Source organism: Phaethon aethereus (assembly GCF_964289735.1).
Source record: "Phaethon aethereus genome assembly, chromosome: 25".
NCBI lineage: Eukaryota > Metazoa > Chordata > Aves > Phaethontiformes > Phaethontidae > Phaethon > Phaethon aethereus.
Window position 1 is genome coordinate 4,515,493 of NC_138601.1, and position 21,341 is coordinate 4,536,833.

At 48.0% G+C, this 21,341-nt stretch overlaps 1 protein-coding gene across 1 annotated transcript; it reads left to right on the forward strand.

The window, feature by feature from the left end:
- Positions 1-240: 240 nt before the first annotated feature.
- Positions 241-20,415, forward strand: FAM117A (family with sequence similarity 117 member A; the record flags this gene model as incomplete). Its single annotated transcript, XM_082010698.1, has 8 exons — positions 241-508; positions 13,453-13,619; positions 17,121-17,216; positions 17,760-17,873; positions 18,195-18,329; positions 18,865-19,093; positions 19,450-19,570; positions 20,076-20,415. Exons 1-8 carry the CDS (start codon positions 394-396, stop codon positions 20,413-20,415), a joined length of 1,317 nt encoding a protein of 438 aa, XP_081866824.1. The 5' UTR covers positions 241-393.
- Between the last annotated feature and the right edge of the window lie 926 nt (positions 20,416-21,341).

A 21,341-nucleotide genomic window follows, 5' to 3' on the forward strand; every position in this document is an offset into this window, starting at 1 on the left:
GTCGCGGGGAATGGGCGGAGCGTTGGAGGAGGCTTGTGATTGGCCCTCCGGCAGTAGGGTGGGCTTTATGTTGCTGTTTTCTGTTGCGATTGGTTTGCTGCCGTTATGGTGGGAGGGAGAGAGGGCAGGGCTTGAGCATATCTTCTCTCTTTGATTGGCTCTGGCGCGAGGGATGTTGCCTGTTAATGGTGATCGCGTTTCCGATTGGCTACCGTTACAGCGCGTGTAGGGGAGGAGCTTGCATGGAGCTCTCATTGGCTTTCGTTAGCAAGGGCGGGTCGGTTGGCCGCGGACATCCAATAATCGCTGTGCTCTTCTGGCCGGCACCGCCCCCGCAGCGCTGATAAGTGGCGTTGGCGGCGCCGTGGGATCAGTGCGGCGGGCGGCGCGGGCATGGCGGGGGTGGTCGGCGCCTCCTGCTGCCGCGGCGGGGCGGGGGGGCTGCAGCCGCTCCGCGCCACCGTCCCCTTCCAGCTCCAGCAACGCCGCGGAGATGGGGGTCGGGCAGGTAACAGCGGGAGGAGGCGGGCACCCCCGGTGTGCAGCTGTGTCCACGGGGCTGCGGTGGGGGGGGCCTGCGTGTCCCCTGCACTGGGGCGGCGGACGGGCCCGAGGTGGGGGCTCTGAACTGGCGCCAGGAGCCGCTCCGCCGGTGTTCCGCAGCCTGCCCCGACGGGGCAGCGCCTCTTCGCCCCGGGCTGCGGCAGCTGAGATGCGTCCCAGGCGGAGCCGTGCTCGGCCCCTGCAACGGGGTTCCCGGTGCTGTGCGCGCCGACACCCCCGTGTCCCGCCCGGGGCCAGTGCCGGTATTAGCGAAAACCTCCGTGTGCTCGGGAGGCTGCTGATGGGTGCTGCGTGGGTGGAAGCGAAAGAGAAAGGGAACGAGGGCAGAGGAGAGGGGAAAACGAAGTCGGGGGGCAGGGGACACACACACCTCAAAGACAACGAGCAAAGGAAAACGTCAAACCGCGGGACGTGGCTCCGCAACAGCCGAAACCTTTTAAATGCTGCCCGTGGGCTGTGGTCACACACACGAGGTGTGAGCTTTGCTGGTGCTGGGCTCCGTGGGGCCACCAGAGCTGCCTTCTGTGCTGGCCTCCTTGCCAGCAGGACGTGTAGCTGCTTGCGGCCTCCTGTGACGAGGAGTTGCCAGTTTGAGGGTGGTTTCACAAAAAACCTGAGCCCTGTGTTTTATGCAGCTGTACTGGTTTGATAAGCAATAATTTGATTTGCACTAATGGCAATTTGTCCCTAATTGCGTTGTGTAGATTTTTCTGACTATTTCAGGAATGCTTATTTAAATACAACTTTTTGGTGACCTAATAACAGTCTTTGGCTTTTCTTGATATACGTATTACTTTTGGCTGTTTGTGGCACTGCTTTTTGGATGTTGGGTTCTTGCTTGGCAGTCGATTATCTCAAGCATTAAAATAGCAATGAAACGCTTTTTGGGTTAAATGTAAGATTAAGCAGACTTCTGGAACAGAAGTATTTGGTAAGCTTTGGGCCAGCTGATCTTGGTGGCATCCATTCGGAGTGCTGGTCTCTTGTTTAAAGCAGTGGCTACTTAACCTGCTTTGCAGAGGACAGTGCTGCAGCCCATCCTACAAGGAGAATTAATGGCCCTTCCTGAACTGTTGTGCATTTTACTATTTGAGTCTTACAGTCGTTCCTGCCACTGGCAGGGTTGGTATTGATCAGAGAAGCTATTAAAAAGCTTTTTGCTCAATTTACACTTGAAACAAGTTAATGAAATGAATTCTTTTGAGTGCTAGTGTCTCCTTCCCTCTCAGCAGTATACTGAAATTGAGGCGAAGTTGCTGTTAATCGGGCAATTACTCAGTAGCTTCAGATGTTACAAAGAAAATAAAGCAAATCTCAAAGAAAGGAGTGCCAGGCTGCCTGTGATCTCTTGGTTGTGTTAGAGCTCTGTACTGTACCTACTCCAAAGCATGGTGAATACCATGCAGCTTTCTGAGGGCAAAACGGCTGGAGCTCCATTGACATGAACCAGAATTGCTGGTCTTCATTTCTTCCTGGCTCTGTGCCTCACTGTTCAGGCTCTAGGAGCTTGATTTTATTTTTTTTCCCCCCTCTTGATCATAGTCATTTCATCTGCAGTTCTGGAAGTGCTTTTAAATTTCCATTGCTCTCTGCCTCGTTGCTCTTCGTAAGCTTCAATTTGCTCCCTGCATGTGTGGGAGCTATAGCAGTAAACTGGCAGGGTTTAACCGAAAACCGGTGTCCTGGTGATTCATAATCTTAACCTAACTCTTGCTCCTACCTTTTGGGAGCTCAGCATGGAAATCCATTCCTTTATCACATCTTTCCTCGTTTGACTCTGCTGACTTTCTGAATCACTGTTGAGCTGCGTGGTGGCTGGCTGGGGGGGATCTGTGTGGTTCTGGCTTGGGGGTTTTAGAAGAAAAGGTGCGGGGTGATCTGGGGTCTGATCCTGCAGCTGCTCTGATAATAGAGGATCGCATTGAGATGAGGAGCAGCTGCTCAGTCTCTCAAAGGGCTTCTGTTAAAAGGAAGAGCCTAGAGCTGGGGGATGCCGGGAGGGTGGTCTAAGAATATTTTAAAAGGAGTTGAATTGCGGTTTAGAAATCCAAGATGTCATGTCTTCTAGTGATGAATATGATGTGTGTCCTTGGGGTCAATGTTTGTTTTTTTAAAACTTCCTTATCTCTTCAGTGATGTGGCTTTTGGTGGTGGAGCAGGTGATGTGTTAGTGTTTGATCCTCTTCAAATGCAGGCCAGACCCATCCCTGTTGCATCCATTTATGCCAGATTAGGTGGCTCAGAGGCGGCTGCTGGGGTTGTCAGAGCTCTGCAGGTGCTGTAACACTGGCAAGGTTACACGTTCGCTGTGGTGGGATGAGCTTTGTGGAGACTTTGAACTTTAAATAGGTTAACGGCAATGCTCGTGCTGTTTGTGGCCTCAGTTGTTTCCTCCAAAGCCGACACGGAAGCACATGCTAGTCGGAGAGTTTCCATGCTTGCATCCAGACTTCAGCCTCCCCGAGACCCAATGCCTTTGCACTTGTGAATCTGCTGCTTGGGTGTCTTAACTCCAGTCCTCATTCAGACCATTGCAGGTCTGAAACCTGATTTGCTCAAGCAAGGCACCGACAAGTCTTTATGCCTCAGGTTTTTTTTCCCAGTATGACACTAGAAAAAGTAGGATTATTTAAATTGCAGCTTGAATTTTAATTTATGGACCTGTTGGTGAACATCTTGTGAATATGAGTGGGTAAGTAGTCTTGGTTATCTAAACTGGCTCATACATAGAGCGGGAGAAGATGGAATGTGGTAGAAAAGCAGAGTCATGCCATGTGCCACTAGTTGAGCAGATTCCTTCAGTGCGCTCCTTATTAAATGTGTAGGGGATAAGATGGGATGAGTACCTGCACCAGGAGTTACCTACCAACTGCTTTTCTGAATACTGTTGGAGTAGATTTCTTGGGAGGAGACAGGGTAATTGCCTGTCTGCCTTCCAAACACGACCTGTTTATCAGTGACAGTGGGGCATAGAGAGGAACAACGGTGAGGTGCAGAGATGCAAGTCTTCACCTGTAAACCTATATGGTTGATTTGGGGGCTTCATGAATGGCTTTCCCAAGAGCTGTGTCTTGCACTTCACGTATTTCACATTAACCTTCCGTGAAACCAAAGCTTTATTGATAGTCTCTCTTCACCAGAATTCAGATAAATTCACCAGTTTTCCCAGCACCACCCCTGCAACCCCAGAATTATGTGGTGCCTTTTAGCTTTTCAGGAAGTTACTGTTGGCTGAGCTGACTCATCTAGATGGGATTTTGTTGCTTGCCTGCTGAACTTGCCTGTTTTTGAGATGTCCAGTTGTTTTTGCTGTGTGGATCCTGCTAGAGAGACTGAGCAGACTGCCAAATATCTTTATTTGGTATCTGAATTAAACCCATGCCTGGTGTATATTACAGTGGCAGGCGAGTGGGACACTATTCATAGGCAATACTGTCTGAGTGTATGTTTAGCAAAATGAAAATGTTTCTTTAGGAATAGAAATGTCTGTTTACACCTTGGAAGTGCTGTGGGATTGCTGCCTACATGGTAGAGGTACAGCAGAGCTGTTAACATCTTTCTCTACTTCTTTCTTCTGCTGCAGGCATCAGGTAATGAGTGTGGGGGGGTCTCCTCCCCCCTCAATCTTACTAGTTGAATATCTTAAGTGCTTCAGGCCTTACTGTGTTTGCTTTAGCAGTTGCTATGTGATGGGGTTTTGTGTCTTGAAGGGTGGGTATAAAGGCTGTCATTACCAAAATAGTGGTCCAGATGTTTGTGGTGTCTGCTTTTGAGTTTTCTCTTATGCTGTTTAACACCTGTAGTTTTTCAGGGGGTGCTTCAGCAAATGAACAAGGGACACAGATTCGTAATGTTTATATCTTGTACCCAACTTGAAAGTGCAAAAGTCCATCTTAGAGAAGGGGTATCTCAGTAGAAGTAGCAGCTTGGTTGGTATTAACTCTTCAAAAGAGAAACAAAAACCCTCCAGCAAGGATGCAGAGGACTGTCCTGGGAAAATTATGCTGCTGCACCGTGAAAACAGCTGCTTCAACAACCTTTGCATTTCCAAATTTTGGGATTCACCACTATTAAGTAATTCTGCCTTTGGCTTTAGGGTTTTGCTGCGAGTAAGCAGGCTGATAGAATTAAAGGGTTAAGCACAGGTAGGGAGCTGTAATGGGGAAAAAGAGTTATGTAGGGACTGGTTGAGGGATGGGAAAATCCTGAAGATGTCCTGCTGTTGCACTAGCCAGGAAGAATCCTGCCTCTGTCCTATGGAATCAAATCAGTCTTTGTGCAAAACACAGCTGAATACAATGCGTGGCTCAGGTTTGGAGGCAAAGCATTGCAGGTGGCTTTGTTTAATGTAGAACAAGTTTCTCGCACAGTAATTGGAGCCCATTCATGGCATTGCAGTCCTCAGCTGATACAGATCATACCTTCAATCTAAACTTGCTGCTCCCAGTTTGTTAGCCTCTGGATACGGGTGTGGGAAAGGGGAAACAAAGGACACATCTATAACTAATTTTGACTTGTGTTGACATTCTGTGGGTGAAACAAGTTTTTCCCCTGCTTTAAAATGCTGGAGATGACATCAAAAAACAAATTTGCAGGGGGAAGGGATGGGACTCTGCAGTCCGTTTGATCTGTCCCTTCTATAGCAGAATGCTCCAGAGGAACTAGGAAGCTCTCGGGTTATTTACCGTGGATGGATATTTACTTGTGCATCTTTCTTTCAGTTGGGGCTTATCTAACACAATTGCATGGACCATAGCAAAGTTTTCAACGTTTGTTGGGTGAGTAGAGAACTGAGGGAACCTGGGCACCTATGTGTACAGAGAAGAAGCAGTTCTGTTCCAGGTGTGGTAAAAGTTTTACTGTCTGATTGCGTGGTGCAAAAGAAAAAACAAGAACTTGCCCTAACCCTGTGAGAGAAATAATGTCGAGCACCAAAGTGCAATGAGTTCTCTTTATGCAAAGCTTGGATGTTGAAATACTGCGTAAATGACGGCGTTGACTACACTGAGCTGATCTTGGCACTTCCCTCACTTGCCTGCAGTTTAAGATGACTATACAGATTTAGTGGGATTCGCAGTTGTACAAGAAAGATCTCCAAGAAAGACCAATAATGTGGAGCCTGTAAAAATATTCCCTCTTGGAATTGATATTAAACAGGCCTTTTTGCATTAAAAATTAAGCTTGTGGTGCTGCCATTCTAAACCACCTGATAATGCAGGGTTGACTGTACAGGAAATGAGGAAAATATCAAAGGAGGCTGTGTGGTTAGCCCATTCTTTGAAAATAACGGGAGATAATTGTTTCCATGCTTGCCTGGAACCTGTTGCATGACTCTGGGCAAGCTGCTTCTCCTCCCTGTGCCTCAGTTTCTCATAGTTTGTGTGCCATCCTTTCAGGCTGGAAGCATTCAGGAACAGGAATTACAGTGTTTCTACGGTTCCTGGCATGCTTGAGCCTGAGGCTGCTGTGTACAACTGTATGCATAATGCTGCTGTGCTTACACTGTTCAGGCTAGTTGTAACACCGAGCTAATAGTAGCTTTGGTATCCTGCTTCCCAGTTAGAAAAGGCACTAGGAAGGTAATCAGAAGGTATATCAGATATTGTGACTTATCTTTTTTTCCCCTTGCTGAAAAGTTATTTCAGTAGCTTCATGTTGGGCCCTCCAGGTGGATGGCTTAACTGCAACTAGCCATTAAGATGACTGAGTATGGGAGGAGAAGGGCTTGTCATAAAGTGTTGATGTGATTTATGTAGTTATATGTATGTAAAGGGATATATATGAGAGAACCTTCTTCTTCCTTGTTTTCCACCTTGTCTGTAACTGTAGAAATACCTTACTCTGTTTTTGTTTTACTTTGTTTTATCTGTACTGGAAGATTTCCAAGGGCTTGAGAATCAAAGGTTTCTCATCTTAAGAGTGAGAGCCCTGCCTTTTGCAGTGATCTTGATTCCTAGATGCTTATCAGGAATTGATTTAAGTAGTGTTAATAAAAAAGGGAAAAAAACCCCAAACTCACAACTCTATCTTCATTGCTTGGGTTTCATTCCTTTGATAGGGGTGACATGGATGATCCTGGGAGCTCCTTAGTCATCTGTGTTCTCCAGGATCGGAGTGAACAAGTCCTGAAGATCTAATGGTCGAACAAGTTTTTGCTTGTTTCTAAACCAGTTATTGTTCATGAGAGGCTACCTGCCCATCTTTTTTTTTCCCCTAGTTCTTGCTTAAATTTCAGAGTGTAAAGCCAATCCAGAGGCACTCCTAGCCTGTATCAGCGGGTAAGAGATGGGCTTGGTTGAAGATACCACCAAAGTGGTGCTTTGCATCAGGCTAGATTTAGCAAATGTGCACTTTAGCCAAAGATGTTGAAATTCTTCAGATTGTTTTATCATTTGAAAAACAAACTTTGAAAGAATTAAGTTAAAGGTGAAGAGTTCAGCTCTTTTCCTCCATCAACTGGGTGTTCAGCTTCAGTTTCAGGCCTTGAGCCGTGTTGGAGGGAGTTGCTGTTTAACAATGTCTGTGTCCAAAAAAAAAAAAAAAAACCCCAAACCAACCAAAGCCCAGGGAAGACATCTTGAACTGCTAGTGTCCTCTATTAATTTCTTTCAATGATATCTGCAGATGCTGTGTCCTTTGGGCAGCTCTCTCCAGCTGTACTCTTAACGCAGCTTGTAACCAGGGGAGTGATTACAAAGCCTGGAATTTCTTCCCTTGTGTTCCTGGGCCAGTTGGGAAGCCCTTAGGGCCAGTTTAGCAAAGCCTGCAGGGCAAGTCATTGCTGGGTTGTATCGGATGGGAATCTGGCTCCCCAACCTGGAGGTGTCTTTGTAGGACCCTCTTTGCCCTTGTTTTTTTTGCTTTCAGCACCCCCACCCCCCAATCGGTGGGTTGCTCCTGTCTATGTTGGTCAAGCGCTGAAGCAGAGGAAGGTTCTTGTGGGGTTTCTTAGAGGGCTGGGCTTTGGGAACAGCAGGTACTTTTTTGGGTGTCTTGGGCTGTGTGCATACAGTTTGAGCAAGAGTGATGAGGGGCGGTGTGGTTTAACCACAGCTTCTGCCTCTTCACCGGAAGGTACAATGGATTTCAGTGCTCTGAGGGTTTTGCATTTCTGTATTGATGTTTATTGAAATGAGCAAAGGGCTGTGAAATCCCATCCTGGCATGGGTGTGAATTTCCCTTCAGTTGTAAATCTTCTTTAAAGGCAAAGGGATTATAATTTTAAAATACTGCGAGAGAGGTAAAATACTTCCTTTGCAGAGACTTGAGGTGAAAAGACTTGGTGCCAGAAGTTACTGCTGTGGACGTGTTAACTCTTTTTGTAGGAGCAGCTGAGGGTTGTGTATATCATTACTTTTTAATCTGCCTATAATTTCCAGGTTCATTCTCCTCTTTGAAGCCCCTTAACATTCAAATTGTTCTTTTTGTCTAACCATACATATCAATTGCAACTGGTTGTCTTATTGCATTCTTCCTCGCTGCATTACTACTGAATATAACTCTTCCTTTCTTGCTTTTGGGATAAAGTGAGATTTTTTTTTTTTCTTCTCCTAGAAGATGCAGACGGTGTGTCCAGTCTTCAAAGTTTGCTTGTAGTGAGCCTGCTGCCTATCTTGCACTGGAAATCTTCTCTGCATCCCGGCTTGTCTTGTTTTTTTGGTGGGGGTTTTTGTAGAAACCCCTCAGATGGTGTGGATTTATAGCCGCACTCATCCTTTGGTACCTTAACCTTGCATGTTCTGGCAGGCTTCTCTGGATTTCTTACTCCATTTCTGGTTAAAGCTTGAGATCTACCCCTGGTCTCCTCCACTTAGAAAGACCTGTCTGTAGTTGTCTTTGTGGAGAGGATATTCTTTTTCTCTCCCACTTTGTGAACCATCATTCCACCATCTCTCCAGCTCTTGATCTTGCCTTCGTTCCTGTCTTGGTAGTCGGCTCTGACCATGCAGTCAATTCCTGTGAAATGCTTCTGTTTTCTAGCATGTTCGCAGATTTCTGTAGTGTACTAAGCACAGGATTTTAAATTTCATTAAGAACAAGTAAAACTGCCTGTTCATCTCCTTTTAGGCTTTCTGGGATTCCCAGAGCAAACACATTTATTCCTTGCATAATCTTGCATTACTTTCAGATTGTGTGATAGATTAAGTTTTTTTCCAGGAGCGCTTTTGCAGAAGCAGTGTGCAATAGCAGCGCGCAATAGCAGCGCTTTGGTGTGCCACAAGGAAGTGCCTGGGCTGACTGCGATGGTTGCAAGCATGGTTTCTTAAATCTTCACATTTCTTCTGAATGCAGAGAGAGTGCAGTAAAGGCACAATGCTGGGGAAAGGCAATTCTTCCCTGTAAAGATTTTTAGTATTTGCTATGTTAAAGATTGGGATTGTTCAGAAAAACCTGATGCTGTTGCATTTCCTCAGTGCAGCAGTCAGGAGACATAATTTCCTTTACCTGTTCCATTTGAGGGGGGTGGAAACAACTGAGGATATACTTCTGAAGCTTGCTTGCTGAGAATTCTTTGTCCTATTTGGCAACAACCTGTTAGGTAGCTTGATTCACCATGATGAAACTGCAGAGAAATTGAAATGAGGTTTAAATGGGTTATAATGTTGGAGCTTCAGTTTTGATCTTTATTTCACTACCATTTCCGCTGCTTTTTGCTGCACTGGAAATGCCTGATTAAAGTGTTTTTGGTCCTCAGAGGAGATATGTTTTCTGATCAAGTACCATCTTGCAGAGTTGAGGTTAGATGAAGTGTGATTCCCTGATGTGGTTTGTGGACCACTGTTCTTAACATCCTCTGGAAGTCCCATGCATGTCTCTTGTCCAGTTACATTTTAAAACGAGAAGGGAAGACACTGGATTTCTTGCTGTGTACCAGCCTCACCGCCTGCTCTGTCAGACGGGAGCCAGTGAGCTCGGGGTGATGCTATGGCCAAGACCTGCTCCACATCAAAACAGTTGGTTAGAGCTGTAACTCCTTAAGCAGTACAGACCTTTAAGATGACCATAAGGTGCTCTTGTAGTGCTGTGGCATGGTAGGATGGCTTATTTCCTTTCTGCTGTACGAGCTTCTGCTTGTGCCACCTGAACTGTGAGTAGCTGTTGTGCAAAAACATGTTTCATGTAGAGATCTCCCAGATAGATGGTCTAGGAGGGTGTTCAAGATCAAGGAAGTGGTGCTGGGGTGCAATAGGGAACACTGATGCATATCCAGCAGCCCAGTTTGGTGTGAATATTTTGTCTAAAATAGATGTTTAGATGTTTCTGTGTCACAAGGTCTTGCTGTGGTTTGACAGGCCCATGAGAAATTCAACTGAGGCATTTATATTATCGTCCTGCTCCCATCCCCCAAATCAGGAGCCTCATCTGAATAAGATGATGTGTTGTAAAGAGCATTAAAAGGTGTAGGTGGGGGCAACTGATGCAGAACTTAAATAATTAGCAGTAATTTCTGTTACACTGTGGTGGAAGATAATTTGTGTAAGTTAGTTATTGACAGTGTGGCTTAGGTTCCATCTCGGCTAAACTCTCCCTGACAAATTCTCTCCTGAAAGCTTACCACTCATTTCTTGAGCCAATAAACTGAGAACTGCATCCAAAATGATTACGTATGCCTTGATATTACAGAATGCAGGGAAAGCTTCCCTGCGTGGTGGAGCCTCAAACAGCCTGTTCCGTGGTTAACTTGAAAGCTGATTATATTTAAACATGGGCTGTTATTTTATGCTTCATCACTTTAAGATAGACCTTTGCAGGGACGTATTCCAAAAATGTTAGGGTCTGAACAGCATGTCCCTAAATTTCTAAACATTCTTCTGATATTAAAGGGTCAGTTTCCCCAGGGTGAAATCTGGAGAGGGAAGGAAGAAAATTTTACAGCTCTAAAGAAAGTAGTAATGGGAATTTTATTTTTGCTTGCCATAATTTTTTGATTCAGCTATAAGTATTCTGTATTGAAAAGTGACCCTGGAATTTTTTAAAAGTTTACTGAAGACTTTTTATTTTCTCTTTTTAAATGCAGAGGTTGGCTGGCCTAGAGAGACTGTTTAGGCAGCTCTGAGCTCACTGATGTCGGTGAGGTTGGGAAAGACTAGGAACACTGCAAATCTACAACTCCAGCACTGAAAACTTTCTACTTTTAAATGCACACATTGCACCAGTCTCTAACTTGTGGCTGCATGAAAGCCTCATGCAGCAATTGGAGGCAGCCAAATGGCTCCTGGAGATACGGCGCGGTTCTGTTATCTGTAGCAGCTTTACTGTCACATGAAAAGTAAAAGTGCCACAACCTGACACTTCTCAGCTGTGGAGCTGGCTTGGACCAACTCCAGAGCCCGTGGCCAGGTGGCAGCTGTGCAGGCTCGGTGCGGAGGGATGATAATAGCACGAAGCTGTAAACAGGACGCTCCACCCTGCCTCGGCGCCTCTCGCAGCCTCCTCCTTGTGCCTGAAACGCTGTGCGGTGCACGCAGCCCTTCACACTGTAAGGAGGGGACCCTGCTTCCAGCAGCACCCTGGCCTGTGTCTCCCAGCTGCCCGCTGCCCTTCGGGCTTCTCGGCGCCGCTTAAACACAAGCAGAATTGTTTGGTAGCAGAGTTGTACTTCACGAAGAGGAACAGCAGTTCTTGCTGTTCTTACATTCATGGCTTTAGATGTTTGTCACCCGTCATATATGATGCAGTTGTTGCCGTAGGAGGCCGTATCGCCTCTGCTCTTGGTCATGTCTTCTCGAGGTCCTTTCAGGCTGGTTTTGATTGTGTTGCCCTGTTGAAGGTTTGGAGTATGAAGATGTGATGGCTCTACCAAGGGAGGGCTCTCGGAGAGCTCTGTGGGGGACATGTGGTGTCAGAGCAGTGGGGGAGAGTGGCTGCCTATTGCGGTAGCATTCCGTTCTGCCAGCAGCTTGGTTGGGGAGAGCAGCATGAGAGGAAGAGACAGCTGAAGTCGTACATAGGAGAGATGCAAGTACCATAGCCTGTGGGGACAAGGAGGCACTGAAGAGGAAGCTGCAAATACTAACGAGTTTCTAAATTAGTTAGTGGTAGTTGTCTTACTGTTAACTGTTGGGAGCAGGGAGTGTGCCTTGAAATGCCAGCTGGACCCAACACAATAAGCCTTTAATCCAGTGTGGACCTTACAAGGTGTGGCTGTCATATAAGGACTCATGCTTCGCTTGCCCTCCCACGTGGCTCTTTGTTCCTACCCTTTTCTCACCTAGAACTCGAATTCCACTGCTGAAATGGTATTCTAGCTGATAAAAAGATGTATTTAACAGGCCATGTCCCTGGAACAGTCTCAGCAGTGAGCCTGCAGTGGGTGCCACAGCACCTTTGTACACGGAGGTATATGGCAAACATAGTGCTTAACAGTTTCAATGCTGGTTTTAGCGTGGTTAACTCGCTACCTGCCTGCCATGCCCTGATTTTAGGGAGGAAGGAGAGAATGTCTGTACACAAACCACCTGGAGGAGAGCACTGTGCATGGCCTTAATATCTTGCCAGGAGGCCACAGGGCTGGTTCTAATGTGCGTGGTAATTTGCATGTCTAATCAAAACAAAATGCAAACAGACTTTCCTGCTGGCTTGAACTTGCCTCTTTCTTGCTACCTTTTTGGTTTTGGCGATAACTCCTTTTTTCAGCTGCGAGGGTGATGACAGGGCTGCAGAAGAGGGCAGCCGTGCTGTCTGCCCACCAGCCACACATCGGTCGCTCCTCGTTTGGAGCTGGCCAGAATGTGATGGAGGAGAGGGGGAAGGTGCAGCAAAGCGCGTGCTGTATGTCTCCCCTTGCCGTAGCCCGTCAAGAGACGCTTGGCTCTCCATCCTCTCTGCTGTTGGCTTGCAATGGGATTGTGCTGGTGTGCATTGTTGCTGACACACAAACTGGTCTTACTTACAAAGCTTTTCTGTTAATCATGTTTTGAGCTACTGTTATGAAAGTAATGTCTGAACAGACAATGTGGCCATCTCACAGAAGCTGAGCAGACCCAGAGCTCCTGGCTTTGAGCTTGGGACCTGCCAGTGACGGGTAATGACAGTGAACAGGTTGGACATCTTATTTTCTGGTCTTTGATGAACAAGTACACACACCAACTAATGCACCACGTTCTCACATAGTCCTGCTGGAGGATCCAAAGCTCTGCAGATGTCCTCCGCCTCTCTGAAACTGAGAGTGAGCAAAAGCATGCTTCCCTGGGGGAAACTGAGGTATACAGGCTCCCTCTTGCTGTTGGGTCTTACCATAGGTAAGAGCATGGGTTCTCCAACTCCGGCATTACGCTCCATCTAGTAAGAAATACAGCCTTATAATCAGTGTAGTGGTGGGGCTTTTTTCTACGGTGTTCATGCAGAAGTAATGTGGACATGCGTCCTGGCTTCAGCATGTCAAGTATTTAATTCGGATGTGTAGCAGCTCCATTGACTTTGTCTAATCAATGATTTTGAGCGGCCACTTAAGGACTGTAATAAAGTCTCTGCTTCTCGAGAAGCAATCTTGGTGATAAGCGTGAATAACGGCTCTCTGCAGCGGAGCGGAGGAATGAGTAGGAGGGCAGATCGAGCAGTCAATCCGCCAGCCCTTGCTGGCCTACTCTATTGAAGTGGTGTTTCTGTTGCTGCTTGCTTTCAATAGCTGACTTGGAGCCGCAAATCTGCCCGTGCTGAGGCTGGGTGGCTGCGTGGCCTTGGCAAGGAAGAGCTGCTGCTGTTGGGAGAGTGGGAATTCGTTAGAAGCAAAACTCTGGTTTCTGAAAAGTAAATGGACTTCTCCAGGCTCCATGTGCTGGTTCCCTTCTTGTGATCCCAATGTATATGGGCTTGTTAATTGTGATAGCTGTTGCTGAATCTTGTCTGTGGAAGTCTAATTTGCTTTTCTTTTCGACCCTTGTTTAGCTAGCGTTCCCTGTGCTGCTGCTGTTGAGAAGACCTGCCGTCCCCGGCAGCCCCATGTGCGGCGCACCTCTTCGCTGGACACCATCGTGGGCTCGTACCTGTTGGGACAGTGGCCACGGGATGCTGAAGGAGCTTCCGCTTTGTGCATGAATGACAAAGCTACCCAGGTACAAACACCTGCAGACTGCCCTTGAAGTCTCTGGGCCAGGAGAGGGTTACAGAACTGAAATGAGCTGTGTAAACTGGGGGTGAATAGGGAAGGCATTAAATTTCCATCCGTCCTGCTGCAACTTTCTAGGAAGGCTTTTTTCCCCTTTTTCATCTCGGCTTCAATGGATTCCACTTTGGTGCAGTTAGATTTCCTTGGCCTTGTTTGGAGGCAGATGGCCTCTGGCTTTCTTCTCCAGTACTGGCTCAATGCTACCTTTTTTTTTTTTTCCCCCCCCTGGCTTGCAGTTTTGGGCCAAGTCCTTATATAACACTCACGGGCTCTGTGCCACATGCTGCGAGAAGTCAAGGGTGCTCCCACAGAAGGGCTCATGAGCGGCGCAGCTCTCTACTGTAGAATGGAAAAGCTCCAGACCTCGAGGAACTCTTAGCAACCTGTAAATATTACTGTATGGCAGCAAATAGTGCTTGCCTATCTGCAGAGGTGAAAGAATTTAGAAGGATAAGAGCAGCTGTTTGCTTAACGAGTCATTTATTTAGTACATTCAATCTCTGTTAACTTGCTGTTTGATCTTTGCTATTCAACAATTTATTACTGGGCTGTTTGCAGGAAATTCTCAATTGGATTCCAACTTCCATTGTCTTTTTCCAAAGTATTCTTGCCTGCTTTTGTTTCAGTTCTAGTGCCCAAGAGCGCTGCTGAGGGCAGAGGGCATGCTGGAAAGGAAGGGAAAGAATTTGTCTAACTTTATTTCTGAGTCAGGGAAGCACACTCTTCCTTTCTGTCTTCATCAGCAATGGTGGGAACACAGTCCCAGTGTTTTGGGGCTAATTAGTTTTTCTTGCATGTGGCCCTTTTGGGGAAAGGCTTGGAGGAGAGGGGCACCTCCTTCTTCCTGGAATGGAAGATACCACTATGTTAATTCAGACTCTGCTGAGCATGGAGCTGATCACTCCTCTCTGCAGTGAATAGGCCAGGTGTGCCACAGTCTTTCATCAGTTATCTGCAAGTGTCTTGCAAATGCTAATTTTTACCTTGCAGCACCCCTGTGAAATGAGCAGTGATCTCCACTGTTTCACACACAAACCTCTGTGTGTCAGATGATTTGTCTGTTGAAAGCTGGGAATAAAGCCCTCAGTTCTAGACTGCCCTGTGTATTAACAAAATGTTCTCATCGTAACTTCTAGGACTCTGCCGCTCCTTCCATGTTTTCAGGCTTAATGGTTATCAAACTTGGGACTTTCTCTGCTAGCCAGTACACGTTTACTTCCCTCCTTATTCAGCTACTCATCAGCTGTTTTGCAGAGCTCTGTAGATTTGCTATCATAAGGTGGTTAATTGAGAGATACAACTGCAGGTGCTCAGTGTGGGGGTGAGGATGGCAGCACTATACATGATTGAAGCTTGTGGCTTTATCTTGCTGTGCAAAGCATTTTTTTCTCTCCTTTTTCTGAGGAAGCGGTTTTGCCACAGTTAGTACAAAAGGTTCTGTAATTTCCTTCTGCCTTGACAGTGTGCCTGCAAGAGGTGGGACGCGTACACACTCTTCATTTTCAAGCCTCCCTATTGCAAACAGCATCTTTTTTTCCTTTTTAGGCCCTATTTTTTTGTGAGTAGTGGTGCAGTGCCCAGAGTGCTCTGGGTATCATGGCAATAGACTGCAATAAATGACTTCAGACAGGGCTCAGGAGGCTTCCAGTGACTTGAGAGTTTCTGTTATGTCCTGCAAAGCAGGACTGTTCTTAGCAGCTGGAGTTCAGCCTCCCACAGGCTTGCTACTTCCAGTAATGTGGGATAGAGCTGCGGTCTTGTCTCTTAAACCATTACCTCTTCTCCTTAGCTTTCTTATGTGCGTGATCTACTGGGATACAAAGTGACACAGTGTTTTGGGATAACGGCCAAATAACGATGTTTGAGTTGTTTAAGAGAGAATATTTGAGGTAGGAAATGAGATCAGATGTGCCATGTGCTGAAACTGCACGGTTGGTCTTTGCCGTAGGATTTCCTATCGCGTTGGTCTGTTCTTGGCTCTGTCTGGCATGGTTCAGGGCTAGCATGGGGATGGCTGCGACCAGCTGCTCTGAGCTTAGCAGGACCTCAGAGCAATGGGTCAGGCTGAACAGATTTCTTCTTAAATCCAACTGAACGCTGTAAATCGAATAGGACAACTTCTGTGCCATGATGTCTGCTGCTTACAGGCATTGCAAAATGGAGGCCCAGGCAGCAAATGGTTTTAGCTGTAGGGAACGCGGTGTGTGCTGCTTATAGTGGTGTGTGTAAGGACTGGTTTCATTCAGAGCCTGTTAAGTCAGGAGAGGGTTGGATTTCTGCCTAGAAATCACCTGTATCCCTTTACAGAAGGGAAACCTGGTACCTCTCTAGGTAACTTGCCTTGTTCCTTTGGTTTAAATAGACTTTAAAACCTGTTTTGAGAGAAGAGGCTTCTGTTATCCTCATGACTCAACAGGGTTGTTTAAAACAGCTGCTGTTCTTGCAGTAGCCTCTGGGGAGGTCAGTTAAGCTGTTTGGAGAGGAACTGTTCTCAGGCCCTTGCACCTTCTGGCAGCCTGTCGCTGAGGATGGAGGAGGGAAGTATCATCCAAAGCCTCCCCCAGAAATGGCAGGCAGCATTGACACAAGGGTGAGTGTTTTGAGAGACACTGAAATGTGATGTTGGGAAAAAATGATGGCTGGTCTTGAAAATGATGTGCCTTGGGACTGTTCCGGTCCTGGAGTCTCTGCTGAGAGGGCTGAGTTCAGTGGAAGGAAGTTCACACCCTTTGCTGATCGGATTAACAGCCCTTTCTGATTTCGGTTGATATGCAAAATGTAGCTGTTGCTTGGAAAACAGCTGTGTAATGTGGTGCTGAGGCTGTTTTTCTGCATGAAGAGAGTCAGCTGAGAACTGCCAGCCCTGCAGATGGAGGGACATGAGCTGGAGAGGCAGCTGGTTTCTTCCAGTGCTCCGGCAGCAGCAGTCAGTCTGCAGGCCAAACTCTGGTTTTGGTTACGCCTTTGAACTCCGATACGGGAGCCTGAGGTCTCAGAAGCAAGTTGTGTGTTCTCACAGTTGGGTGAGGCTTTTCCTTTTGGTAATGATACAATGAGCGCCTGAAACCCTACGTCACTGTTCATCAGACGGGAGCCTGTGCAAGCAGCGCAGGGAGCAGTTGTGGTTGTTTCTCCGGAGTAATGGTTTGGTGCGCTTTATCTCGCCAGGTACTTGTGGTGAAAAAGCCACTGACTTCTGGGCAGGTCTCTCACCATGTAGGTCTGAGAGATCCAGTTTCCCAATAAGCGCATGGCCAAAATCACTTTGTTTTGGCAAATAGAAATAGTTGGCTATCTCAGTGCACATTACTGAGTTGTGTTAATGGGGGGATATAGGAATTAGGATGATGAACAGGCAGTAGTTAATCATTTATTCTTAGGACTCTGCCACCAGTCTCAAACCAGTAAATGTTGTGATTATTCTCAGCCATGTTTCTCATCACTTCAGACTCCAGTGTCCTGGCATGACGCAGAAGTGGGGAAAGCCAGCTCCAGTGCTCACAAGCGTTCTGCTTCTTGGGGTAGCACAGATCACCGCAGAGAGGTAAAATAGACCACTCCCAATGCTTGAGCAAGATCTGTGTTAGCTGCTAATGTACAGGAGGCTCCTGCTTGCATGGGAGGGGAGTGGGAGGACAGGATGCTGTTGAAGATGAGACCTTGGCCTTTGTTCTCATCTCTGATGCTCTGCGATTCAACTAAAGACTGATCTTGTTGGCTTCCTCTAGCAGGCAGCTATTGTAAAGTAGCTCCACTGAAACCCAGTGCCTTGCTTGTTGGCGTTGTGGCGTACGTGGGTCCCAGCAGGGCCTGGTTCCTAATGCTCTGGAGGTAGAAGATAACCCAGATCCACTAGAGGAAGGGCACTGGCCACGTTGCAACAGGGGAGTTTGTGACAAGGCCTTGCAAGTACTTCTGGTCCGTTCTTTGAGAGGTGGCCGGAGCTTCTGCTTGTGTGATTGAAACCGTCTCTATTTTGGCACTTTCTTATGGGTTGGAAGAGGGGGAGGAGAGAGGCATGGCATGATCCTTTTTGGTGGAGGTGTGTTGGCTTGTCTGGTTCTGTAGCTGAAACTTTGTTTGCTAGATTGCCAAACTGAAGCAACAGCTCCAGCGAACAAAGCTAAATGGCAGAAGTGGCAAAGAAAAGGAGAAGAGCTCCCCACTTCAAGGGGACCATGCTGTCATTGGATCACTCAGGGTATGTTCATGTCTCCCCCTGCTCTGCTGTCACTGTACGTCCTAGTGAGGTGGAGAGCAAGCTCCTTTGGGCAGGTGTCCAAGCTGTTTTCAGACTTCTGCTCTCATGCCCGAGAAGGAAGAATTTTTTTCTCTTCTCTCACCTCTTCAACATGTCCCTGTGCTTTGATCTGCGGTTAGTGAGCTTACGTGACTCTGCTGTCAGTCTTCTCCTATCAGCCTCCTGGAAGGCTTTGGCTGAGCCCTGGAGAGCTGTGAGAACAGGACGTAACTCCTGAGTTGTGCAGACATAACTAACGTCTTTGATTCTGGATTGTTACAGGACTCTCCTTCAGGCTTCCTTTCTCCGTCTCCCATTTTGAGGCTCAGCCCCTGCTTGCATAGGAGCCTGGAAGGGCTAAACCAGGAACTGGAGGAAGTGTTTGTGAAGGAACAGGGAGATGAAGAGCTTTTGCGGGTAAGTGAAGGTCGCAAGATTGCCCTGAATCTTCTGGTGGTCTTGGAAATCCTTTCCTCTAAAGACACTACCTGTATCTGTTTCTTGGCTGTGGGGATGGCCTCTGTTTTAGGATGTCTAGTTTTAGTTTGTTCTAGGCATGTAACTGTCTAAATTGGGTCAAGTGGCTGCTGGCTTCCCTCCTTAAAACTTGTGGGTGCTATGAGAGATCAGCCAGTAGTAATCCCGGGATAGATGATACCTCACTGACAGCTTTAAGACACTACGCTAGCCTGGCTAAAGGTAGTGTGCACCAAGACTGCTATGCGGATGTGGGAGAGGTGATCCCCAACAGCTTATGAACTAAAGTGCATTACAGGATAAGGAAGGACCAATGTCCTTCTGGTTGCAGAGGGCTGCCTCGCTCCTGAAGTGGAAGCTCTGCCCATACCTGGATCCAGCACCGCAAGTAGCTGCTATCTGTAGGTGCAACTGTTAAACCTCTTCTTTGGTGACAGGGTTTTCTTGCTCTGCTAAGACTTTGCTTCCTCTCTAGATTTTGGATGTCCCAGATGGCCACAGGGCACCAGCGCCTGCCCAGAGAGGCTCTGGAGATGCATCCCTGACTCTGGAGCCCAGCAGTGGCAGCTGCAGCAGCAGCAGCCTCTCTCTTTCTCCTTCCCCTTCTGTGCCTCTCCGCCTTTCTCCACGCACCCCGGTGAGACTGGCAGCAGAAGAGCCCTCCTCTGCAGCGGACGAGGTGCAGCCAGATCCAAAGGAGAAAGGTAAATGCACAAAGCAGAGGGGCTGGGAGGTCAGGGGAGACAAAGGGGGCCAGTGCTACAAAAACCTTGGTGCAATGGCTTCTCCCTGTCTGTGTGCTGGCTTGGAAGCTGCAGCTGAGATGGGAGAGAGGGTCTTTGGCCAGTTTGGCTAAACTGGACTCTTAAAGCTCCAGTAATTACCTTCCAGGTGGGTGGTTTCCAGTACTAGAGGGAAGATGTGAACTGGGAGCTACACAGATAAAATTCTGTGGCTTTGGGGTATTGTAGCCTGCAGCCCCAGTGTCTAAAAGAATGTTGAGTTAGAGTGCTGTTGGATTCTTCTCAAAATTTCTCAAAATTTGTCTTTTCCCTGCTAGAGGAGGGCAGCCCTTCACCAGTCCTGGCCTTTGCTTCTTCTCCTCGACCCAACCACAGCTACATGTTTAAACGGGAACCTCCTGAGGGATGTGAGAAGGTCCGGGCCTTTGAAGAAGCTTCGTAAGTAGGAGGAGTTGTTGGCAGAAGAGAACACGAGTGAAGTTGGTCCGGTGGGAGGATGCTGGGGTGGGGGCAGCTGAGGCTTCTGTTGCCGCAGTTGCCACCTCTACCCTGTTGTAACAGTAGGGAGCAGCCTCTAGGAAAACACTCCCAAGAAAAATGTGGCTGCTCAGGCCCTGGTGAGAGCAGCTGAAAGCTGAATTGCTAATCCTCAGACAGGCTCGGAAGGATCTTGTGATTCCTTGCCCTTCCCAGGCAGTAGACTTTTTTTCCTCAGCCTGCAGAGGCTTCTTGAGGAGAAGAGGTAGTTCCTCCTGTAAATAAGTGTGCTTTCAAAAGAAAACAGGCTCTCTACCTAAAGACGGGTCCAGCTCACCACAGAGGCAGTTTGGCTTTTAGTCAGGCTCTTTGAAGAGTGCACAACTGCAGGTGTTTTTCCTGTGGCTACTCGGTGACCGTGGGAGTGTCTGTTCCTAATCGTGTCCACTCCGTCTCTCTCCTTCAGCTTCCCCAGCCCCAATCAGGCTTTTCAGCCTTCCTGCCCAGATAAGAACAAAGTGCACTTCAACCCCACCGGTTCCGCCTTCTGCCCCGTCAGCCTGGTGAAGCCTCTCTTCCCAAACGTGGGTTTCCTCTTCAGGGGCTTTCCAGCTTCTTCCAGCCCTGGCACGGGCACGTTTACATCCTGCCAGCCCACCGCCCCCACCCCATTCCTTGGGGTGCGGAAGGATGCCGCAGTAGATAGCTTCAGCGAGGTGTCCAAGTCTCCTTCACTGAATTATGAACACTGGAAGCGTGGCCAGCCAGAGGAGAGCGTCGTCTTCCACAGCTCTCTCGTGGTGTGAAGCCTTTGGGAAAGCTGGCCAGCAACAGCAGTGTGTCTCTGCCAGCCTGTGGAGACTAGTGCCTTGAAGGTGGGACGTGACAGCCAAGCGGCAGCCCTGGGGTGGAGAACCACAGCAGGCTTCCTCTGAGGATGACAAACTGTGAAGTACAGTGTGCCATGGGACTCCTCGCTGCTGGAGAGGCTTGTTTCTCCAAGCCTCCCCTGTTCAAAGCACTTTCCTGTGTTGAATTGTCTTTGTTTCCTGTGTGATTGTTTTGCTGGTGAAGAGTAGCTGGGCCCTGCTGCAGGGAGCAGAGGTGAACCGTGCTCTGTGGCTCTGTGAACAAGGTTGAGCTGGGAGGATTCAGGTGGGCCTTCCTAGCAGCCCTCACCCCTGCGGCTGCCTGGGGCTGCCAAAGCCTGGGAAGGGGGCAGAAGGAGCTCGTAGAACAGCTGCCCTTGGGCGTATTGGAGCAGAAAATATTGTGTAGCTGTGCTATTAAGACAGCTCATCCCTCTCAGAGCACAGAGAGGGCTGAGAGCAGTGGATCCTGGACCATACCTCCCCTGGACACCTTTATCCCTCAAAACAAGCCTGGAGCTTTAAGAATGCTGTGCTAAATGGGGAGGGAGGGTGTGGGTGACTAAAGGAGGCTTCCACAGGTCTGTGCTGTGGAAAGCTTGCCTGACTGCGCGTGAAGGAGGCGTTTGAGACATGAGCTGCCTGTCTGGTCTCCCTGTGCGTGGGCAAAGGTCTTCCAGGTGCCTTGGCCGTGCTGTAGGAAGGGGGGATGGAAGTGAAAATGCAGTTCACAAAGGTCCCTGCTTGAGGGGGGGGTTGTTGCTGCTGTAGAGAAACTACCTGCTGCTTTCCAGCTGTGAGGCCGGACAGCCTGGCTGGGGCTGGCTCCCTGGGTGGGATGGGTGGAGGGGGGACCCCTCTGC